At 37.9% G+C, this 23854-nt stretch overlaps 1 protein-coding gene across 10 annotated transcripts in view; it reads right to left on the bottom strand.

Annotated features, from left to right (window-relative positions):
- The window catches only part of FBXL4 (F-box and leucine rich repeat protein 4), a 67724-nt gene that overhangs the window by 29318 nt on the left and 14552 nt on the right, over window positions 1-23854 (bottom strand). For all 10 annotated transcript variants that reach the window (XR_012586278.1, XR_012586277.1, XM_074581067.1 and 7 more), the window contains 3 exons: window positions 22930-23275; window positions 13635-13879; window positions 3343-3556 (listed from right to left, as the gene is read on the bottom strand). Coding sequence is in view for 8 of the 10 variants with exons in the window: in XM_074581067.1 (XP_074437168.1) it covers window positions 3343-3556; window positions 13635-13879; window positions 22930-23275 (805 nt within the window). In the remaining 2 variants the exon portion in view is untranslated. The remainder of the gene's footprint in view (window positions 1-3342; window positions 3557-13634; window positions 13880-22929; window positions 23276-23854) is intronic.

Genomic DNA, 23854 nt, shown 5'->3' with positions numbered 1-23854 from the left:
ACACAACATATGCATTTTCAACAGAGGCTGACAACTGTGGAGTAGGAAAATGACCCCTTTTTCACTGGTATCTCAAATAACATGCAGAGACAGGCCCTCCTTTAAAAGTCAAGTTGAGCATTAAGTCCTTTTTTACTTTTTTTGTTCTCTTTAGTGTTGTTCTTTTTTAAAATATGATCACTTCACTTAAATAACTCGTGTTTACCTTGATCAGCCATAACAATAAATTCATCAGAGTGTCTACAAGCATAAAAAGTAGTTCCCCTCCTCATTTGATCTAGTTTTACTGTGCTTCAACTCTAGTGCAGTAAGACACACACAAAGAAAATTCTGATACCCCATCGGAAAACTCATTTTGGTCAACTTTTTACCTACTTGCTCTCTGCATATTCATTCCCTCTTCACGTTTTGGTAATTACCTCAAAATCCCCAGTAATATCAGAAACATACTGCCCCATTTTTACATCAAGGCCGTTAACACAGGATGAACAGGGATGTTGTCCTTCTGTCACAAAAAATGACAACACGTTGATAATTATGGTAGGACTTGTACCTTTGCCATTCTAGAATATAGTGCAAAGAAGAAAATTTAGATCAAGAGACTTGGGGCTTTGTTTGTTATTTGGTTTATTTTTAAGAAAAAAAAAAATCAACACACTGATTCACTCAGGAAAACAGTGAGCTAAAAACAGTGGGCTAAACCAAATGAATTAATTTTTCTTTTGTTTTTTTTGGGTTTTTTTATTATTTATTTATTTTTTTATTTTAAGACAGGACTTTTACAGAGGACCATAACACACACATCAGCTCTGTTCTTCTACCCTTCTTATTTACTTTCTCTTCATAATCGCATACTTGTTATCAGTTAGCAGTTTTCCTTAGTGGATTCGTGGCCTCAGATTCTTTTCTCAGAGCAGGCCCATTTGGCAACAATACAATGCCAAGCTCTTGATAAACATTAGCTTTGTTCCCTTGTTTGCTCCTTCGAAGCTCCAACAATGAAGAAGCAGTAGTAGTAGCAGAAATTTCACAAAAGTCAAGAACACTACAATATTACAGTTCTTTGACAAATTTGAGAAGTCTAAATCACTTCAGAGCATGCTTGATGAATTTATCTATCCCATCTTTTTTGTATCTAGACATCAATTACTCTTGACATCTCCGAACTAGCTGAAGAGTGCAGAGACAATGGCAGCCAGTTTTGTACAGAAAAACAAAGATTTGCATTAACAGAAGCTAAAGGCAAGAAAGGTAATGTGATTTCTATGAATTTGTGACTTTTGTAACTCTAATCCTCTAATTCAAATCCTATACTACATCTTCATTCTTTCCCTTTTATTTTTCCACCTGTGATGCACAATGTATACAGTTAAGTGGCTTCATGTTAAGGAATACACAAAAGCATCCTCTCCAATTTATGTATTTAAATTTCTAGAAATTTCTCTTCCGTGGTTTGTTAGGAACAGTGCCTTTTGCTTATACTTATGTATAAATTAGAAGCACGACCTTAAGTAAGCTTGATTATGAATGAATGATCTTGTCAGCTACAAGCAGACGCATGTCCATACACATGAAAGGCAGAAATGAATCTTCACAATTTAAGGGCTTCAAAGTCAGGAAATCTTTACCACCGACATTCAATCTAATTTCAAGCTCTGTTCAGCAAAGCGATAGCTGAGAAATGACAGTTACCAATCATTTGCAGACTATACCTCAGCTGCTGCACTATTACAAGCATGAAGTCTCAAACTTCTGAAGTTACCTGAGTAGAATTGAGAAGATTATGATCAATCAAGAACAGAAAAAAAAAACCTTATACAATCTTTACCTCTGATACAATCATCTTTCTTGGATCTGAAAGGTCTTCTGAATTAGAGCCCAGAGTCAAAATGGGGTAAGGAGACTTATATCCAAGATTTACAGAAAGATTAGCGAGCTAGAAACAGAAGAAATACACCCAAGGCACCGATTCAGCTCTATACAATAGGCACTTCAAAGCCGGGCTCACCAGTTTTCTTTCTTAGTTTGAAGAGAATAATAATTGCTTCAGTACAGAGAGCAATTACCACAAAGTAAGAAGTTACCAAGGTGCACTGGCTTCATGGTGACTGCCTGCGTATCCCACAGCCGATGCCGGTCATTCCAGGTAGCCTACCCTTTAATCTAACTACGTCGTAGTACCAAATCACTGTTACAGACTGCTAGCTAGACTTTGGACACAAATGTACACGTGATTTACCAAAACAAGCACAACAAGATGCAACTAACTTTGCAGCATGCGTGTTCGGTGTGAACTGCTTATAAATGAGATAAGGTACTACAACTTCAGGTGCCCTTTAGACGTCTAGTAGACAGAACCTACTGTTCCAGCTTCAGTTCTTCTATTACACTATGGCTTAACACCTCACACAATCCAGTGTCATAACCTCACTTCTGTGTGCCAAAAGCATAAGCAGAAATGACACACAAAAGCAAACTCTTCTTAAAATGTTTAACCTAGAACTAAAAGCTAGAAAAAAACCTTGCAGAGTTGTTTTCCCTCCCATTTTGGAGCTCTACTAAGTAGTAGCTTTTGCAACAAGAGAAGCACAACTATGAGAGCTTCCATGTAAAACAGAGCAGTAAGGCTGCAATACATGAGTAATGTAGATAGTGAGAACTGATGGAATTGCTTCTGATTCGAATTGGTGAATTTACTAGGATACAACATTTGTAAAATGTAGTAAACTACAGCAGTCTTCTCAACTGTAGCATGTAAAACCATTCCATCTCAGATAGGAAATACGTTGCAGCAAACAATCACCATCCTGATTCAGGCAGTTGGGTAAGGGTATAAAGAAGTAATTTTTACACTGCAGATGAAAAGTATTTTTTAAAATTTGTGTTTCACGACTCAAACGCTAATATATAAAGACAGCAGGGATCTAGTAATTAGTAAGTCATTCTAAAGGACAGAATGTTAAGAATTAACAGTAAGTTACTAAACAGTATCATTTCCCAACTGCGTTGCCAGATGCAGTCCGTCTGGAGTACACTTCAAAACAAAAGAAAAGCTTTCACATTTGTGATTTCACTACATTACTTAGAACAGCTAGTGAAAAGTCACCAATCTTCCATGCAAGCTAAAACATGCAGACTTTTTATTTATTTTTTGTTAAATCCAGAAGCTATTTTGAAAATAAATAAAAAAATCCAAAGGTAGTTTCAAAAGTCATAGAAGTTTCTGAATTTACCTTTGAATTTACATGCAAAATTTTAATTTACTTCTTCATTAATGAAAAAACCCACAACATTACCAGATTGAAAGTATTTATCACAAAGGCTAAAATCGTTTGTTCCTACCTCCACTTTTGTTCGGTAGAGAATGAGACGCTTTAGGCTGCCCACTTTGGCTATGTGGTTGAAAGCCTGAGGTGGTATTTTATCACATGATGACAGATTTAATTCCTGCAGATTTGGACACATTTCAGTAATGACCTCCAAGCACGTTTCATTGAGGAAATGGCCACAAGACAGCTCGAGACGGACTAGTTCAGAGCCACAAACTTTCAAGAACCTGTATAAAAAACACATTTTAAGTGAAATATAAATGTACTTTCAGGTAAGAGTCTGAACACTGTCAAAACCTTAAGCACGTGAACCAGGAAATAGTTCCTTTCAGCAATGAAGAGCTTACAGACCACAGCTCTTAGGTCACCTCAGTTAACTAACAGGAAACATGTTAGGTTCAAGTAAATTAATCATAACCACTCTGAAGAAGTTACTTCTGGATCACATCTGTACAAATCCAGAAGAGATCAAACCAGTAAGAGAGCAATATTCAAAACCCAAAGGTAGTCTAAGAGTCAGGGCTGTTTCATCAATATTAACTTGATACTGTACATAACCTAGATATTATACAATGTTTTGTACAAAGGAATATCTGACTACATTTTAAGACACACAGGCGGCTATATAGTGCTGTACATGGCATGAGGAGGCTAATGACACTAAAGCAGTCTTAAAAAGCAATTCTACCTTGAAAACAAACTGCAAAAGATTCATTGGGGGTGAGAACAGTACAGAGAGGGCTTTTTATTAAATTAACATTAGTCTTAAACTCTGTTTGGTTAAGAAAGCTGGAACATGGTTCATTCTTGCCATTTACCCCAAGACAATGGAGCAAAGTACAACACAGATAGTGTCTGAAATGCTTTTACACAGTCCCCAAAGCTAATTTTGACAATGGCCACCAATAATTTCTTATTTCTCTTTATCTCAGAAAAATCTGCAAATGTAAAAATGAGGTTAAACAAATACCTTTAAATGGATGAAATATTCAGGAGAAGTATTTTAAGACTTCCAGAAAAACACCTCATTCCTTTCATTAACAAGTAAGTCAAAATCAGCACTTCAGCTGTTCTAGAACTGTGTTCCAGACACAGAGATTCCTAAGGACTATTTCACATCACTTTCATTGGAATTATAAAAATTTAACATATTTGAAGGCAAAACATCCAAAATATAGAAACCTTGATGGTCTTTGCATGAATTCCACCTTCTGTCAGAGATCGTGTCAGAAATTCAAGCTCTATTACATATAACAAAAGCTTTAACTAAAAGCACATGTTCTTAATTAAATACGTCCCTCTTTTATTGCAAAGATAACCTTCAAAGTGTAAATCAATCACCAGGCTTGTAAGTTTGATATTTAATAGGAAAAAACCCTGTGCGTGTTTGCTGTGATTTTCTTATACTTTATTTAATAATTTCTCCAGCAGAAAAAACTAAGTTCCTAAGCAGTGCTGCAATGAGTTCCTCCTGTTGCTTCCTAGAATAATGGAGCTACTTGTGAGGGAGCACAAATTACATTCTCATAATAAATATTGCAATCTGCTCTATTACCAGTTCTATCCTACAAAAAGCTTCATGCAGACAAAGCAGCTTTAGGTTCTGATACTTTCACCGCAAAGTTAGCATTACTTTTTGGGTTTAACTGATACAATAGAAATGCCAGAGAGACATTATGTTTCCGCTTGCACAAAAACTCCTATTGCTAAAACTAAAGAGGTACAAGCCTCCCCAAAACTTTGATCCAGCTGAAATTCAGGATGAAACAGCTGCTGGTCTTAAAAGCAGACACATTCAGGCAGGCATTCCTCAACGACACTAACAGTACCAAAGGACTTGAAGTCCATCTTTCAAGATCCAATTTTTCAAACCTTCTCTTTTCCTTATTTTTTCATTACTCACCCAAGTCATACTTGCCATTCATCATCACCTTTCTTTACTCCTTTCATCTTGCACGTTACGTGGCCTTGGTTTGATTGTGCAGATCCTATGTAATATGGAGGGGAAAGGAGATTCCAGGGTGGCATCTCCAACCCTGGAGGTTTCCAGGAGTCACCTAAAACCTTGACTGACCTGATCTAGCACTGGGGACACTGGCACTTCAAGTGGGAGCTTGGAGCAGATGACATTCAGAGGTCGCTAACATCCAACATTTCTATGAGGCTATGCAAACAGAAACAGAGAGGGTCTGAGACATGAAAGGGGAGACATAAATCCCAGATTCACAGGGGTTCTGCTAAGTACTGCCTTCAAATCTACTCTTCCACTATTTTTGTCTAACTCTGCAGTCTCTCTTTAGAATCTATTTTAGCTTGTAAAATCAGAGTTTATAAACACCAAGCGTTTATTTGCTGTTTTCATACCGGACACAGTAAATCCACCTGGACTGGCAAGCCTTCTTATGGAAGTGTCAGAGCTGAAATGACAAATTCCCAAAAACTAACATCAGATATTCAAACATTAGACTGCTATTTTAGGCTAGTAATAGAATTCAACACTGCCATGGAGAAACGTAGGATAGAAATCCCCTGGAAATCAGAGTAGAGACATGGATTCATTGCTGATTGCCAATTAGCCAATTCCTCTATTTAATGAGTGCTTTAACAATACATTCACACAGCTGCTTTCATCAACAAATTATCAGGTTTGTTTGAATGGTGATATTTTCCATAAAACCTTGTCAATCGCCACTTATTATACCTCTAGCTTTTAATTTGCTAACAGATAAATATTTTATGAATTACTCCATTACAATAATGGATGTTAGGTTAACTGCCATATAATTTAACAGGTCTTGGCCGTTATAAATGTTGGTACAGATTAACGCTTTTCTCCTTCTAGGACTATTAAAAGTTAACATTACCAGGTCAAGGAAAGGCTCATTTAACCCCCTAGACTTGCAGAAAAACTCCAGGCTCACCAGCTTGAGGAGTTATCATCCTCATAATGTTCTATTTAAATTCATTACACTTGAAACACACAGGCAGAGCAAATGCAGCGATAACAATGAGCACTGCAAGTCATGGCTTTGCGGCTTTTTTGGAAAAGGTTATTCAGGAGACATTAAACAGAAAGGCAAGGGGGACAAGGGACGTGCAGCCAGGGACAAAAACGAGCTGACAGGTATGAAGTAGAAAGATGAACAGAAAGAGGAATTTGAGGAAGGTACCAACCCGCACCGGCATGAGAACATTAGGCAGAACTGCAGAGTTCTCTGAACGACTGAGGCACCCCAGTCTTTGTTTGCACTTAACAGGCTGCTCAGGACAGAAGTTTTTGCCAACGTCTTTCTACATGGATCTCCAAAGCTATACGGCAAGACAGAACACGGGTTCTCATGATTTCAGAAAAAAGGTGGTATTGCCTTCATACTTCTGAGACTTAACAGACACTGGATGCCTGGCTCTGACTTAGCTCATTTGAAAACAAACAACCCCCAAAAAAGCACTTTCTACCCAAATCAACATTTCTTCACATACCTCTCCTTTAATCACTGAGGACTGACTGGTTCCTGTTTTTAGTCTCTCCTCCTTTCTGCAGTCATCCATCCCTTTAGTTTTGTTTTTATTATCAATATTTTATACACGTAATTTCTGAAGTGACTTCCCTTCATCCCTTCGTGTTTGTTATGAAATATGACTGACTAAACAACCTAGAATAATGTGAACACGTACATTGTTCAGCCTGGAGAAGAGGAGGCTCCAGGGAAACCTCATTAGGAAGTAAGTTGGTCCTAGTGAAACCCTTGTATATCTATTAGCAGTTAGGATGCTATTTACTCATGCTGTAAACCCATCATGATGGTGGGGTCACTTAGTCTATTAACAACTTCCAATCTTATAATTTGTGTCTGTATCATAAGCATACCCCCTCAGACAAAGAAGATCCAAAATTAAAATATCAAGGCACAAGAAAAAGCACCCAACATGTCAGAACTGGCTGCATAAGAACCTCCCAAACAAAATCCTCAAAATACCTTTAGACACGTACGAGGGTACTGAGGTATCACATTTGCTTCACTGGTTTCTAATGGAACTGCACTGGATCCAAAACGTACACTTCACTGGTAGCATAATGAACCCCACTTACTTGATAACCCAAAGTTACTGAAGTCTACAAGAAGCAGGGATCACAGTCCAGTTCTCTCTCATCTACTCATCTTTCCTAAACACTAATAGCTACCTAGTTTTATATTCCTTTAGTACAATTATCCCAACAGGTTTCAATCATGCTGACATTACCAAATCTATTTTCAATGGAATTCTTTGGTGCTCATTTTGTAGTCACTGACATATAAACCACTGAATTTGCTGGCCAAAGAGTGTGGCGGGCTAGGGAGGAGAAGCAACTTCCATTTACAAACAACACAGGGTTGGACGGATTTTTATTTTAATTCAGTGCTTTCCCTTGTAGTGTTAGCATATGCTAGCATCCAAATCAGAGATGCTACCTCCATTACTTGACAGATACAACATTGCCCCATTCGCCTAGCCCTCCATGGTACCGTCTTCCTATAATCAGTATTTCATTAAAACAACCATTGCAGTTTGCTTCAAGTCAGTTACAGACTCCCACTGTCTACTCAGGTCTCCTGCTTTCCAGAGCCTGCCACCAGACAAGAATAATGTCCAAAAAAAAAAAAAAGCCTCCCCAAATGAAGTACTTGGATTTTATTCTTCCTCATTTCACTTCCAAGATCTTGAGGTCTTTTCTTTCTTACTGTATTTCTATCAATATTATTACTCACACAGACTTGGCAGAGATCTTCATAATCCCAACCTGTCTTGCAGTTACAGTCTTACGTTTAATCCAAAGGCATACCAGAGGTACCATTCCTATATCCCTGGTAGCTTCTATTGTCTACTGCTCTAAAATCTTCTATTTTCCCTTCAGTCTTCATAATTAAGGAGACAGTTTACTTATTTTACACAGAAGGCTTACATGTTTGAATAAAATAAACCCCTAACGTTCCATGTAAAACTTCACCTACTTTTCCATTTTCTACCCCCAAACACTGAAGCACATTCCTCCTCCTTTCAGTCAGTGAGTTATTCTCTTTCTAGGTGGTTTCCAAAGTCGTGGTGACTGCGTATTTGCATGACAGCCATTGATACTTTTATTCATCAGCAGACACCAACTTCTGGGATCATGGTCTCTGCACCTATAGTGCAATTAATATTAAAAAATTCCAAATGCCTAGTTGACTCTGGATCATATCATGCTACACCCGCCCTACAGCAAAGATCTAAGGATATAAAAGAACTTTGATAAATTTACTTATTTAATTTAAAAAATTATATTTGGCTTGTGGAATTACATTTTAACGTACTTCTTAAGAGTTATGTCCAGATACTTTTATACTCACAATGACATTTTTCCTTTCAGGACTGCTGTGTTACACAACAGCAGCAGCATATAGTACAGATAATTGTAATAAAAGATAACGTTAAGATTGATATGACTGGAGAACGAATGGGTACACACAGGTGTAGAAGCACGAGAAAGAACAAATGGCAACATGGGGGCTGACAGAATGGTGTGTGTTAGTGGAAGTTAGATTAGCAGATCATCAAGAGCCTTGAACATATGTATGTGCAGTTTCTCAGGACACGCACATTAGGAGACGAAGGATGGAGGTGGCACAGAATGGCGACACTACACGCTGGATAAATTGGTTTGGACACATATCGGATGTCTTGGTGCATCCGAGTATGCACGCATGAGAGAGACTGACTAACATAATTTTGTTTTTAAAATGAAGTCACCTTCCCTTCCTCTAAGACATTCTAATTGTTATAATGTTATTTTCTACTCTAGCTTCTTAATTTTTTTTTTTTGTCAGCAAACCTTAAAACATTACATGCGAGTAAGGAGACTATTAAGTATCTAATTTTGTGCTTTTCTCAACACAGATAACGCTATTTCAATAAAAACATGCAAACCAAACATTACTACTTAATGTCAGTTACTGCTACCCGAGGTTTTACTAAAAACTGGAAATTAAGAGAAAGACGTGATTTTTAAATTGAGAATCCCTGTCAAGTCACACATTACTCCTATTCTCTGTGACTATTTGATTCGTGTTTCAGTAATTCCTCTGACCTTCCTGCTAGTTTGATTCGTAGCAAAGCCTCACCAAGTTAAACATTGTCAAAATACACCTCTACTACACAGCAACTAAAGCCTTCAAATGGTAACAGCAACAAAATTGTTAAAGAAATATTCCTGGATGTGCTTGACATGCAAACACCGCATCACTAACCTGAAAATAAAACACCACTAATTCATTTTCACAGTATAAAATGTTAGCAGTAAATAAAAATCCTAATACCTCATATTTAAAGCAAACGAGTTTAAACAATCTAACGACATTATCAGAGAAAGTGTCACACAGAAATCTGCATGCAGAACTCTGTTTTTAAACTGTCATCGTCCTTGAGCTGTTTAAACCTCAGAGCATTTATTCAGCATCTCAATATTTAGCATATCTCCAGTCAGCCTGCCTCCCTTTTCCCATGTAGGTCTTCTCCTCCTACACTGATATTCCCCTGGCATGAAGAAATTCACCCTACCTCTCACGCCAAGAGAAATGCAGTGCGGCTTAAGCAATGCTTGCTGTGAAATCTTTGTTTATTATTCCCTGTCACTTTGCATTCCAGACACTTGAGACTGCTCAGGTACTCATTTCATTTGTCTTTCACTTTTCCGTATACTTTTAGTTCAATCTAAATGATAAAGTTTAGTTAATCTATATTATATGCTGAAATGAAAAATTTATGATAGCCATTTTTAGCCCTAAGGAGTAGATGTTATCAATAAGTTAAAATACCTTCAGCTTTGCCTCAGGATGTTCATATGCCTGAAGCGTTCTATCTTCTCATGGTAATACAGTATTTGCCTTCAGTCACATTTCTTAAAATTACTCTTTTTAAAAATATTCTACTTTAATACATTTTTGAAGAAAAAAAATATTTTCAATTATTTCTTATAATCATGTCTACATGAACCTTTTAAAGCAACACAAATCTACACAAGCTGCTTCTCTTAAGATCGTTGTAAGAAACCACAGACAAAAACATTGAAGACATTTGCCAGAACGAAATTTAAGCAAGAGTAGCATTTAAACATGCCCTGACTTGCGGAAATCATAACCTAAACTGTATAGTCCTAAGAATGAAACTAACTCTAAGTTTTGAATTCAACAGTGCCAACTTTAACACCAAATGCTGAGAAGTGCAAAAATAAAGAAAACAAAACAAAAAACCAGGCCCTGTAAAAGTGAAATGCTGTTATCGCTGAGGATAAAGTATTTTGGTTTTAGCATTTTGCTGTTTCTACAGTGCAGCAATTTGTAGTGTTTGTGAAGTTATTGACAAATTTCATTTAGCAAATCCTTGCTAATTGACAAATATATGCTGGCCTTTTAAAAAACAGCATAAGGGAGTCCTTCAAATTGTTCTAACTTCTAGGCAGAATTCTCAACACCTCCAAGTAGTTGCCTTGACAGCCATTCCTGGTCGCTCATGCAGCAACTTATCACAAAATTTATAAACTTGAAGTATTGGAATAATCAATTTAGGCTCGTTTGAACTCAACCTCAAGTTGCAAGAAGACTTTTTCACCAGTTAAATAAAAAAATAAAAGATGCAGCTAGGTACTCTGTAGGCACACCTCACTGTCTTATTTAAAAAAAAAAAAATAATCTGTTGCAGAAAGAAATAGAGAACACCAAGACCAGAGAGGGAGCCAAAGCGAGCAGGATAAAGAAAAACCAACAAACTGATTCAGAACCATTCACGCAGTAGGCAGCAAGAGAAGATTTTACACTAATAAATGTAGCGGTACGTGTCTTCTACTGTTACGTATACAGATGGACAGAAATACCTAAGCATTTAATTTGTGCAAAAGACAACTACAGTCTGAAAATCTGATTAAGTTTTTAGTAACAGTTAACATCAGCAGGTAACTGATAAAAGCAGCAATGCACTTCCTCAGCCAACTGAGGACCTCCTCTGCAAGACTCGTATTCTGAAGAGTAAACTAGAAGGAAAATGTAAGTGTGAAATAGAACTCCTAGGGAAGGCAAGGTACCTCCATTCTTGGGCAACTGTTTTGCATAGTATCTCCCAAAAGTCAGGCTGCATGAGGAACATCTAGAAGTCCAAAAGGAAATATCGTGGGAGTTCATGACTACATGTCCTGGCTGCTACAACATCCACATGGTGGCGGTTTCTTAATAACAGCCAGGGCAGTAAAACTAAAACATTACTTGACAGATTTCTCCTTTGAGGAACAGTATCTCTTAACAGGAAGCTACTTATTTGAAGAAAGTTATGTTAATGCTTTTGAAAAGCAAGTGTTGTTCTAATTAGTCTTCTGTATTAATAGATACTTCCATAGCAAAGCAGCAGCAAATTTTCCTTTCCTGGAGGCCAGCAAATTTGACAAAGCTGCTGATGAAGAATGTCAAAAGGAAAATTTGTGTTTGGAAATTCTACTAGAAAAGAAACTTCTACAGAACAAGGAGTTGCAAAATTATTTCTGTATTATGAAAACAAAACTTTGAAAACCAGACCTACTTACAGTGGAGAATTTTTGATTCAGAGTGAAAATTTTGAGCAAAAGTCACACCTGAAAATTGTTTAGTTTATAACTTTGTTTCAAAAATTTTTGATTGAACTGCATCTTCCATTCCCAGACTGCAGGCATCACTTCCAAGAAATACTTTTTCCTAGAAATACAGGTAACTTCAAAATTGTATCAATGTCCAAGAATACTTTTCCCTCTGTTACAAATAAATATCACCTGTAATAATGAATATAAATTGACTATGTTTATTCACAGATTATTAATAGTCAAACAATGAATATTTATTATTTTAGAAACACTGACCACACATAAATGCTGCTTCAGTTCAGCACTGAAGTAAAGAAAAAAGTCATTATCAATAAAACCGTTTTCAACTAACTGGAAGTCAGAAATGCCAGAACCGCAAAGTTTATAATTCTCTGAATTTGGACATTAATTTCTTTCAAAACAACAAGAATTTTTAGTAGTACTGTATGTTCAAAAGAAAATAAAAAAAAATTTGCCATGAAGATGCACATACTTGAAGTTTTCAAAAGACAGATTTAATAGCTAAGCATCAGAAAGCAAGCACTTCATGATTTCAGAGTTGAATTCTCAATTAAAGCTTGCATATTTATCCTCTGCAGAATGTATCTAATACAAAATCCAAATTTAGGAGAAGGACTTGTACCCCATTCAACAAGCAGCTGATGTCTATCTCCTTTTTCTACCAACAAGCATGGAAGAGCATAGAGCTCTTGGATTATACTGGAAAGCCAGGAAAAGAGAAAGCGACATTCTCATCTTGACAAGCTATTTCTTCAAATTATTTTATTTCCCCAGGGAAGGCACCCAGGCACCAAAGGAAAGAAAATGTTCGAATACTTGATTTAACCTCTTTATTCAGAAAACAAATGAGAGTTAAGACAATTTTTTTAAGATATATTAAACATTTCTGTGTCTTATCAGTGAAGTTCTGCTTTCACCTGCCATTGCTGATTACCTCTTAGTTGAAGCAGCAATTTTTGCTTAAATGAAATGCATTGATAGATGCTGTTTAACTAATGCAAACGAGCAAGGAAGCAAGAAATGATATGTTAAGAAAGCAGAGAACACGGCTGTTATACAGAGAAGAATCCCTGCAAATTTGCTATTTTAATGACCTACAGCACAGTCATATTTTCAGCTCAGTGGAAGATGCACACGCAAACCCCCTGTTTCCCAACAAGGCTAATGTTTTAAATCATTTTTATGAAAATATTTGCATTTACATTGCACTCCAGTGATTACTTAGGGCCCATACCTTGTAAGCATGCACTGTAATCAGTTTATTACCGCAGCCATTCTAATACAGTCCTACTGATGACTCATCTGTACAAAGAACAACCGCAAACATTTTCTTCATGAGACGGACTTTTGACAGCTTGGTTCTAGCGGAGTCTTTTAGAAGCACAGGAGAAAGCAAAACGCTGCTCCCCTTGGAAGAAGCCTTTCAGTCACAGGCAGCTTGGCACACGTAGGCTCTACATACCGAAATGGACTTCTGCTGTTATATCTACTATCTCGTACTGTTTTAGCTGTTTGTTTTTTTCCTACATCATAACAATCACACCCTTTATAATAAGTCAAAGATATTTCTTGTCTTTTAATAAGGTTTCAAATACTTACTGAAACTACTGGTGCAGCGGCTCTGCAAACAGAGCTTGTCAAAATACTTCTGAACATTTAGCACTGACCTGCTAAATCCAGAAACAGAGATGGCTCCCCTGTTTCCAGTCCAAGATAAATTCAGCCACTGGATGAGAGTGCAGCGAGACTGTAGGTATTCCAGAGATGTGTCATTAATCCTTGCCCAGTAAGGTTGTAAACTGAGATGAATGTACTGTAGAGGATCACAGCAATGTTGATATAGTAGCTTACAAGTTTGCGCTAGTCTACACAGGTCTGGTACTGTAAGGTGACTCAAAATCAACTGGATGAGCTATATTAAAAACAGAAAAAAGTCACAGATGGTCATATAACACTTGAAATGTTAAGGGAAAACTGCAGAGGAATAAGAAAAGATGTTCTAACTTCAAAGAAAAGTAAATTATTTTACTTTAACTTCTCGAATAAATCATTGATTAACTATTAAATAGGACTGCACTGCCTTCACAATGTGACAACATATTAAACAAGGAAAAAGCAGATCAGCATATGAAAGTGACAGGAAGCTTTCAAATTAGAAGTTTCTTTACCCATGCTAATTTAAACAGTGATACATATGTAAACACTATGTTTACATATTTCCCTTCACAATGTCTGCATTGCCATTTATCAGAACACTGAATTGGCATCCTCTTTCTTCTCCGGATTTGGTTTTTAAGACCGTACCATGGAAAAACCGTACCATGTCCCAGTTTCCCCACACCTTGAATTGATTTCAGATTTATTCATCTGCTTCCTGCTTTAAAAATCAGTGTTTTGTCTTCTACCTTATATCCTCTCCCATCCATGCTGGACTATGCAACTAGGTAAACAAATTCAACATATTCAGACCTTCTTTTATGAAGTAGTCTCTTTCTTGCTGTGATACTTTGAGAGCACTTTCATTCTATGCCAGAGTCAAACTCAAAGGCAAAACCCCTTTTTACTTTTACCAGATTGAATCATCTCGGTTTGAGAATAATGAACAGCCCTTCTGAACTAGCACCAATATATATGCTTTCATAATGACTCATGCTCAGAAATTAAGCAATAGCCTGTCTCCTATCATGCTCTGTTTTCCTTTCAGAAGGAAGATCACCACACACAGACACATAAATACTCACTTTAGGAAATAGCAAAAATGCTCAAAAAAAAAAAATCTCCTTTAGCTTAGAAACAGAGAAAAAATGCACTTGAAAAATTAAATCTAAAAATTAATGTTTACTTTACTAGCTGTTTTTTACAGCTATAAGCACTCACTCAAGTTATGTAACTAAAATTGACTAAGTGTTTTCAAGCGGAGGGGGAAACAATAGCTCACTGAAATGAATCAGTGTAAATTAAAAAAAAAACAACAACCCACAAACCAGCTTAAAATGAAGAGAATCCTGTGGCCCTTTCAATATACCATAATGTTTCATTTGAATGTCTTGTAAGGATTCATAAGACAAAACCGCCAAAAATGAGAACAAAATGCTTGACATAAAATGAAAATGAAGTTTTTTGTGAGATCCAAACAGATTGTACTTCCAACATACCAGTTTATGCAGTTAGCTTCCGCCTCCCCTCCTCCCCCCTTCATTTTTGGAAGGGAAGAAATGAGAAAACAATCCAACTTCCTGCAAAATGAAAAATGTTACTTCCTACTCAGCTCCAGATTTAGTATTTGGATTTCAAACACCATCTACGACTCTTCAAAAAAAAATTTAACTTCAATGCCAAAATACAGTGTTTGCATATACTCTGGTTTCTCTCAAACTTGATTTCAAGTCTTCCCTCTTCCCTTCTCCTTCCCCCTAAAAACAGCCCAAGCTTTTTGTCTCCACAGGTGCCTGGAACTCCGACCTTAGCTTGATGCAGAGGATCTGCACAGGCATTTCAGTGCAACAGATATAGATATTAGAGAGAGTGAGATATATATATATAAAAAAATATATAAACCTGCAGTTAATATATTATAATCAACAAAGTTTGCTCGTGACATTTAGTTTGTTGGTATTTTGGTATCTGAGAGACAGCGAACTAACTAGGAGCTAACAAATATAATCCCGAATTAATATCTTGATTTTTGCTTGGCTCAGACCCATACTTCAGTTTAGAAATTGCTTAGTAAAGTTTTGCTTGTCATTCTAACCTAAACATATACCTATTTTTCTAAGGCCATCAATTCACTTTAAATAATTTTCAATATTCTGAAAGACGGCTTCAAACTATTTTGCAATCTTTCAGCCATTACACACTCTGTAAGCCACCTAAATATGTATTTTATGAATGTCTTTTCCCTCAGATTTTTCCCACGCTCATTTAGTAAGTTTTCAAAAGTGGAGAGCTCAGCAAAGGCTGCACAGTTAGCTAAAATTAAGTCTGCAATTAATGTGGCATAATAACATCTGATAAAAACAAAGTAACAAATTTTGTTCAATGGAAAACAAAGTTATGTTGCAACTTTTGAGCAGTAAAATAATGGTGAATGAATTTACAAATGCTTCAACAATGTCCCTTTACACTAACTGATGACTTCAATGAATATTTCGTAACGTACAGGATGTTGCAATCTTTCCGTGCCTGAGATGAAATCTTTTACCACATGAATATCTTAATCAGAAAAAATAATACTTTAGTTTTTATTCAGATTATGCTACTTCATTATATTTTTTCATTCTAGATATTATGAAGTGTCACTACTATGACATTAAGATATACAGTACTTTTTTTTCCTGGCTTTTGATTAAACAAAGATAACAGGTCCCAAACCTGCAGGCTAATAACCATTAATCACTGTTAGTCTGGAGTCTGGTGTCCATCAGAAATCCACTTTTTATGTATGTGTATCCTAGCATAAAGTCCAATTTGATACATAATGAGTATGTGACGTGATGCGCTGTATTGCGCTGTGCCGTGTTCATGGTCATTCCAAGAATGCTGCAGAATTGAGAATCTGCTTTGAAAATGAATTTTGTAACACCGTTTCCCACTAACTGTTTTTACTCTGAATTTATGAAAAATTATGGCAGCCATTATTGTTTCACACTTTCTTATAAATCCATCGGTACAAAGAAAGCTTACTGGAAAACCAATGCAAAGGAACACAAAGAGGAAAACAAAATGTGATTTATACAACACTGATCACTTTTTTAGGCTATGATGGACCAAAAGTACAAAAGTGCTTTCTCTCCCATTTCCAAGGCAAACGTGGCACACTTGTCAGCTTTAGAGATGTGATGAAATCAACACCCACAACAGTAAAAACCTCCAAAACCTGGAGGTTTCCAAATCATAATTCTCCACAACAATTCAACAAACAGCAGTATGCAATTTCACTGTGTGCTTTTTGCACACAAAAAGAGCCTGATTCATACCTGACCCATCTGTGTTTTATCATGATCATAGTCCCCGACTGCAGCATCTTACATATATGCCTATATTTTGAATTATCAACTAAAAAATACAACATCCGAAATACCCAGACATCTCATCCACTGCAAAATTCACTTATAAGCTTAGACAGGATCTCCATCACTCTTCAATACATGAGGCAAAAATTTACCTATGGTGTAGCTCCTAATAGTACTTAACTAGCCAAAAGTTTTTCCAGCTTTTTAAAGCTTTTTTGCTGAATAACAGCAAGCAATAACCATTTGTACCCAATAAAATACTTTCTGTGGCTGCAGCACAATAATGCAGAGCTTGATTTAGTCAGAAAATAATGCTTGGATACTGGTCAAACCTAGAATATTTGCGCTTTTTACAAATTTCCTCTTTCAGTTCTTCAGTCTGAGCCCCTCCAATATGAAAATACATTGGCCTACACAAACTGATCATTGAGAGACACGCAAATGAATAACTTGAAAATACTTCATTCTGCTGCCACAGCTTAGACTCAATTAGAATTGATACGAAGGCATTCTCAGATAAAGGGCAAAGGATATGTGCACAAAAAGGGAAAGAGAGAAGGCTGGAAGGTGGTGTTCTAGGGCTTTTGACATTGCTCAACATAGCTTAAGAAAACACAGTCCCTAGTTCCATAATCCTATAGCTCGCACAAACAAATGTGTACACATTAAATAATGCAGGTTGAACATGTGAAAAGTTGGTCTTGCAACCGTTTCACAAAACACAACCATTTAAGTCTCCCTTTTTTTTTATCCTACTCGCATAACGTGCTTTGGCAGAATGGTCTTTCCATCACCAGGCTACAAGCTCTGAACTTCTCAGCAATGAAAGGCTGTAAAGGTTTTAAGCACCTTCTTGATCCAAAGAACCGAAAAGGATCTTACTGACAGGCTGCACAATCAAATAATCGAGACACCAAGAGGACTAAAGCTGGAGAGATCTTTTCCACGTGCCGTTGCTCAGAGCCCTGGTCAATAGCTATACCAACTGGCAGTATATTGGCCCTTAACTGAAGGGAATCTGGTGCCATGTGGTTATTAGCTGTTAAGACAGATTTCCAAGACCCTCATGAGTTTCTCTTTCCAAAGAGAGGCGTAAAATTTTGCAGATTATCTGAAAACCTACAAATCTTTGGAGCAATTGCATCCCAACAAAGAGGAAGTCAGGCATAAACACCAGGAGGCCTGCATAGATGAATAAGGAGTTCCTGAACAAACTCAAACACAAAAAGGAAGCCTACAGAGGGTGGAAGCAAGGGCAGGTAGCCTGGGAGGAATACAGAGAAATTGTCCAGCCAGGGATCAGGTTAGGAAAGCTGAAGCCCAGACAGAGTTAAACCTGGCCAGGGACGTCAAAGGCAATAAGAAAAGCCTCTACAGGAGGAGAGGCAGGGAAGGTAGGAAGACTAGGGAAAATGTGGCCCCTCTCCATAAGGAAACGGGAGACCTGATTACCTGGGATACGGAGAAAGCGGAGGTATTCAGTGACTTTTTTGCCTCGGTCTTCACCAGCAAGCCTCTAGCTCCATCGCTCTAGTCGCAGAAGGCAAAGGCAGGGACTGGGAAAATGAAGGACCCCCCACTGTAGGAGAAGATCAGATTCAAGACCATCTGAAGAACCTGAAAGTGTATCAGGTCCCCTGATGAGACGCATCTGCAGGTCCCAAGGGAACTGGCAGATGTTGTTACTAAGCCACCATCCTTCACATTTGAGAAGTCATGGCAGTCTGGTGAAGTTCCTGCTCACTGCAAAAGGTAACCCCCATTTTTGAAAAGGGAAAAAAGGAAGACACAGGAAACTACAGGGTGGCCAGTCTCACCTCTGTGCCTGGAAAGATCATGGACCAGGCCAACAAGGCCAACTGCAAGGCCCTGCACATGCGTCATGGCAATCCCAAATGCAAATACAGGCTGGGTGGCAAATGGATTGAGAGCAGCCCTGAGAGAACGATTTGGGGGTGTTGGTTGATGAGAAGCTCAACATGAGCCAGCAATGTGCACTCGCAGACCAGAAAGCCAACCACATCCTGGGCTGCACCAAAAGCAGCGTGGCCAGCAGGTCAAGGGAGGTGATTCTGCCCCTCTACTCCTCTCTGGTGAGAGAGACCCCACCTGGAGTACTGCATCCAGCTCTGGGGCCCCCAACATAAGACAGACATGGACCTGTTGAAGCCAGTCCAGAGGAGGGACTTAAATATGCTCAGAGGGCTGGAGCACCTCTCCTATGAAGACAGGCTGAGAGAGTTGGGGTTGTTCAGCCTGGAGAAGAGAAGGATCCAGGAAGACCTTGTAGCAGCCTTCCAGTACTTAAAGGGGGCCCTACAGGAGAGATGGGGAGGGACTCTTTATCAGGGAGTGTAATGATAGGATGAGGGGTACCGGTTTTAAACTGAAAGAGGGTAGATTTAGATTAGATATTAGGAAGAAATTACTTACTGTGAGGGTGATGAGGCACTGGAACAGGTTGCCCAGGAAAGTTGTGGATGCCCCATCCCTGGAGGTGTTCAATGCTAGGCTGGATGGGGCTGTGAGCAACCTGGTCTCGTGGAAGGTATCCCTGCCCATGGCAGACAGTTGGAACAAGATGATCTTTAAGGCCTCTTCCAACCCAAACCATTCTATGATTTGTTCTGGAAAGATTTAAGTTTGCTGAGGGTAAAAGTGTAGGACACTTAAAAATGCTTCTGCTTATTGCTCTGACTCTTCTAAGTACCATTTAAGGTATGTAGATCTTACATTCAAGACCCGTTTTCCTGGAACATAGGTGCCAAATCCACATTTAGCGGTGAAATTCACTTCCCCAGTAGACGTGAACAGCTCATAAATCTTGTAGGCAGCTTCAGGAAAAATTGGCTTCAAGGAATGAAAAAGATGTCATTTATATCTTTTTATAGCAAAATTTATATTAAAAATATCTTTTTGACTGCAGTATGCAGGATTTCTCCTGACTCTCCTCTCTGGAGAACAAAAGTTAGGTTCTTCGTACCTGGCACATCTCGGTGAGTCTCAAACTGCACAACAGGTATGCTGTGACAGGTATTCCTCACCTTTCTCAAAGGCTTTTAACTTGTTCAGGCCCTCAGGTCTCAAGCATTCCTGTAAAGCTAACTAAGACTAAAGCCCTACTCCTTTCACTTCACAAGCACCACAAGTTAGTCAAAGGTAGTTGGGAAGAAAGACAAGGACATGAAGTGTTTCCTAGAAAATCCTTCCTCAATTTTAAGGTAATTCTGGAGAACAGACGATAGTACAAGTACTTCACAGCTACTAAGGGCTGGTTAACACCATCCATGAGCAGGGAAGGAAAATTGTCTCACCTAGTTCCTCCAAGATTTCACACTTTCTTCTAAGGAAGTTTGTGCTCCAGGAGTTGAGCATTTTTCTCTTTTATTGGCAAGAGCAATCTAGACTCTTAAAATGGTTTTAGAGCTCACACTGCAGCAAGCCGTTCCTAATGTCATTTTGAGAAACAACACAGTCTATGAAAGGATAGTCTATAGAAGTTTCAGAAAGACAATGAAGGCAAAACAAAGGCTGGAAGAACTGCTGCCTATTTCAAGATTAGCAAAGACGACCATTCAGCCTGTGTATTTTGTTAATTTTAGAGGGTAGTATGAAAAAACCCAAAACAGCTCAAATAAAGAACAGACATATGTACAGAGCCTTAGGACAGTTACACGTTCACCATCAACACAAAAGTATCAAAGATACAACTTTTCATGCAATGTATCAATCAAAACTGGAAGGAATCAGCAAGTGCCTTACTTCATCATTACAAGGTTCGAACACTACACAGAAAAATCTGACACTTGTCAGTCTTGAAGACAGCATGCAGAGTACTGTTCCTGTATCTGATGCGATAAAAAATTGTCATACTACAAAGTACAACATTTTTGTTGTTCTGGTACCCAAACCTTCCAGCTGGACCAAGAAAGGAGGAGACTGGCATTTCTACTGTCACAAAACCAGTCCAGAAATAGTCTTTTGTAGTTTTCTGATAAATATTCCGCCCATATTTTCAGTTTCTTTAAATCAAAGCAGAAGAAAAAAAAAAAAACATGCTTGGTATTGATAGACCACATAAATGCATTTATGAAACCAAACATGTTTAAAAATGGATAAAAAAAAAGAAGCTGGTATACAGGAAAGCAGAAAAGCACAATAAAGTACACGGAGGCACAAGTTCTTAAGAGTAACAGACTACACAAACACTTCCTGAATTATAATCTTAATCTTAATATATATAATCATGCGGAACAGAAGTGAGATTAATCAATCTCTCTGGTAGTCTACTATACTATAAATCAATTTATCCAGCCTTTTCAAGCAAGACTTCCTAGACTTAAATCAAGTTTTCTCTACAATTAATTTCTTTGAATGACTAAAACCAACACATTTTCAAACTTTCAGAAACAGTTATATGTTTTAAGATATTCTGGAATCAACCTTTGCATATGCAGAGTACTTTCTTTACTTCAGTACTGATATACAAGCACCAACAGTAAAATATATTAAACACTATATAGACTCAGGGCGGGGGGGTGCAAAACTACAGCTAACACAGTATCCTCATTTATTATTCCAATGCAGCAAAAACAAAAATAAAAGAACATCCAACAACCCAAACTCAAGAACTGAAGACTTAAAAGAGAAGATAAATACACAGGAGAAAGATGGAGAGAACTGTTAAATTCTCTTCCTCTCTCTTTCCTCTTTACAAGCACAGCAAACTTCTGCAGGTTGCTAGGGCAGTCAGTCACCCAACCACAGCCTTCATATGCCGAACTGGAGTACTTAGAGCCAACAGACATGACAAAACCAAAACACTATTTGATTAGATCACGTATTTCTGCAAGTGACAGCAGCTCTCACCATCCTCCCTTTGCTTTCAAAAGCAAGTCTGATTGGAGCCACAAGCACTCCGCACTTTTGATGAGTTACCGCAGTAAACAAACGCTTGCTTCTTTTGCCAGACTGCTGTGCACTGAAGAGCAGGAACAATATCATGCCTCTGCCCAAGTCCAGAGGTCTGAATGGTAAGTAAAAACTCCTTTCCCCTACGTGCAAACGCAGTTTATTTCAGGAAAGGTGAAGACAATTATTTTGTTTGTCAATTCTGACTAAGTAGGGTACTAGCCTCCATAAACAGCTACACCCCACTGACAATTGCCTGGCCTGCACACAATATTCAGCAATCATACTTCACAATCTCATTATAATGGAAATTACTGGAAAGAAAATATTTATCTACACTGACACTGAACACACTTGCAACTGCCCCACTGCCAGGGGATCTGAAAGAAGTTTCTTCACAACCATTTTCTGTGCTAATGATAGAATAAAAAATAGCAAACATCACAACAAGGCAGTGTACAGAAGTACAGCTAGAACACTTTTTACCTGCACCATGATTCAGAACTTAGCTGGATGGAAGAAGTTTATTTCATAGTAATATGAAAATATCATGGCAGTTTCAAGAACAAAGTTCTGGGATTTTGTAAGAGAGATAACAGGAAAAGAAGCTTTTAGCCTATTACAAACTATTTCCACTTCCAGATCTCGATTCAATCTTTTCATATCTCTTTTAGATACCTTCTTCGTCAAGCACGAGGACTAAAACTACTGGAAAACCACCAGAAGCTTCTAAGTTCAAGAGCTGGAAATTCAAGCCCAGAATAACTGGTGCAAAAACTGTGTGTGAGTGGGCAGATTCTTCAGAAACAAAAGTGCAACAACTGCAAATACCTTCAAAATGGCTTGCTAATATCCATCCATGGAAGTAGACACACTTAAATAATTCAGGCATAGCTATGCAATAACTGCAGGAGATGCACAAAAGAATACAAGGAACTCTAACTGGGAAAAACAACAATCTTGACCGGTACCCTATAAAGCACCTTTGCACCCTTAATGAGCAAGACAAAGACATTGAGTATAAACGTGCTTTTCTTACCTCATAAGGCAGTTTATCAAAATATCCGTTAGTCGGCCATTCCCTGAGGTTAACAATGCTGAACTGTTTATTAAGGGTGTCCATTCCACAACCATACTTTTCTTCATCCTCGTCTTCATCAATATCGTTCATATCAATCATCGAAGTCTTAAGTGAAAGCACAGGTCTCTCTTTCACACCGTGTAGTACTACTGCATCCAATTCAGTGTAATAGTCCAGAAGAGAGCTGTTCACTTCCAGCCGGATTAAGTTTGTTGGAAAGTTTATCTGTTTGATACAAGGCGTGAATTGCCGAGCCTGAGGACCATTCACCTTTGTAGGTGCCTCGGACCAAAGGATTTCCCATCTGTGAATGAAAAATTGCACACACAGACAGTACAGGGATTAAAATCAAAGTTACTAAAGCAATTCCTGAACGCAGTAAGAGGCTTCTCTGCCAGAAGTATTTAACAAGTAGAAACATGGCTGAAAAGACAAGGAAAATTGTTATGTTTTCCCTAGATTTGGTAAATATCCTAAGGATGAATTTAAGAGTGTAGACTAATTCATGACCTTAGCATATTTTCTCTGCGTTGCTAACCAACAAAACAGGCTGTATATTCATCGCCACACACTTGTGTTAGAGTAGTGTTATTCACGCACAAGTTATTCTAACATCTCACAGGTAATTTAACAAATGGATTACAGATGCCTTCACAATGATGGCATGTTAGTGTAAGTATGCAGGGAACAGTCTTGCCATGTAACCCAAATATACAGTCAGCTCACCTCTCGTATTTCCCACAGAAGGCTTTCACAACAAAACAAAAAAGAAAAAACCCACAGCTCAGACTCTTTAACATTAGACCTGTTCAAATTGCAGCATTGCAAATTATTAAAAAAATAATCTAAACTTTCCTTTGTTTATCTGTCCAGGCAAGCAAAC

The sequence above is a fragment of the Larus michahellis genome, chromosome 3, assembly GCF_964199755.1.
Source record: "Larus michahellis chromosome 3, bLarMic1.1, whole genome shotgun sequence".
Taxonomy (NCBI): Eukaryota; Metazoa; Chordata; class Aves; order Charadriiformes; family Laridae; genus Larus; species Larus michahellis.
This window is presented reverse-complemented; position numbering and strand designations above follow the sequence as displayed.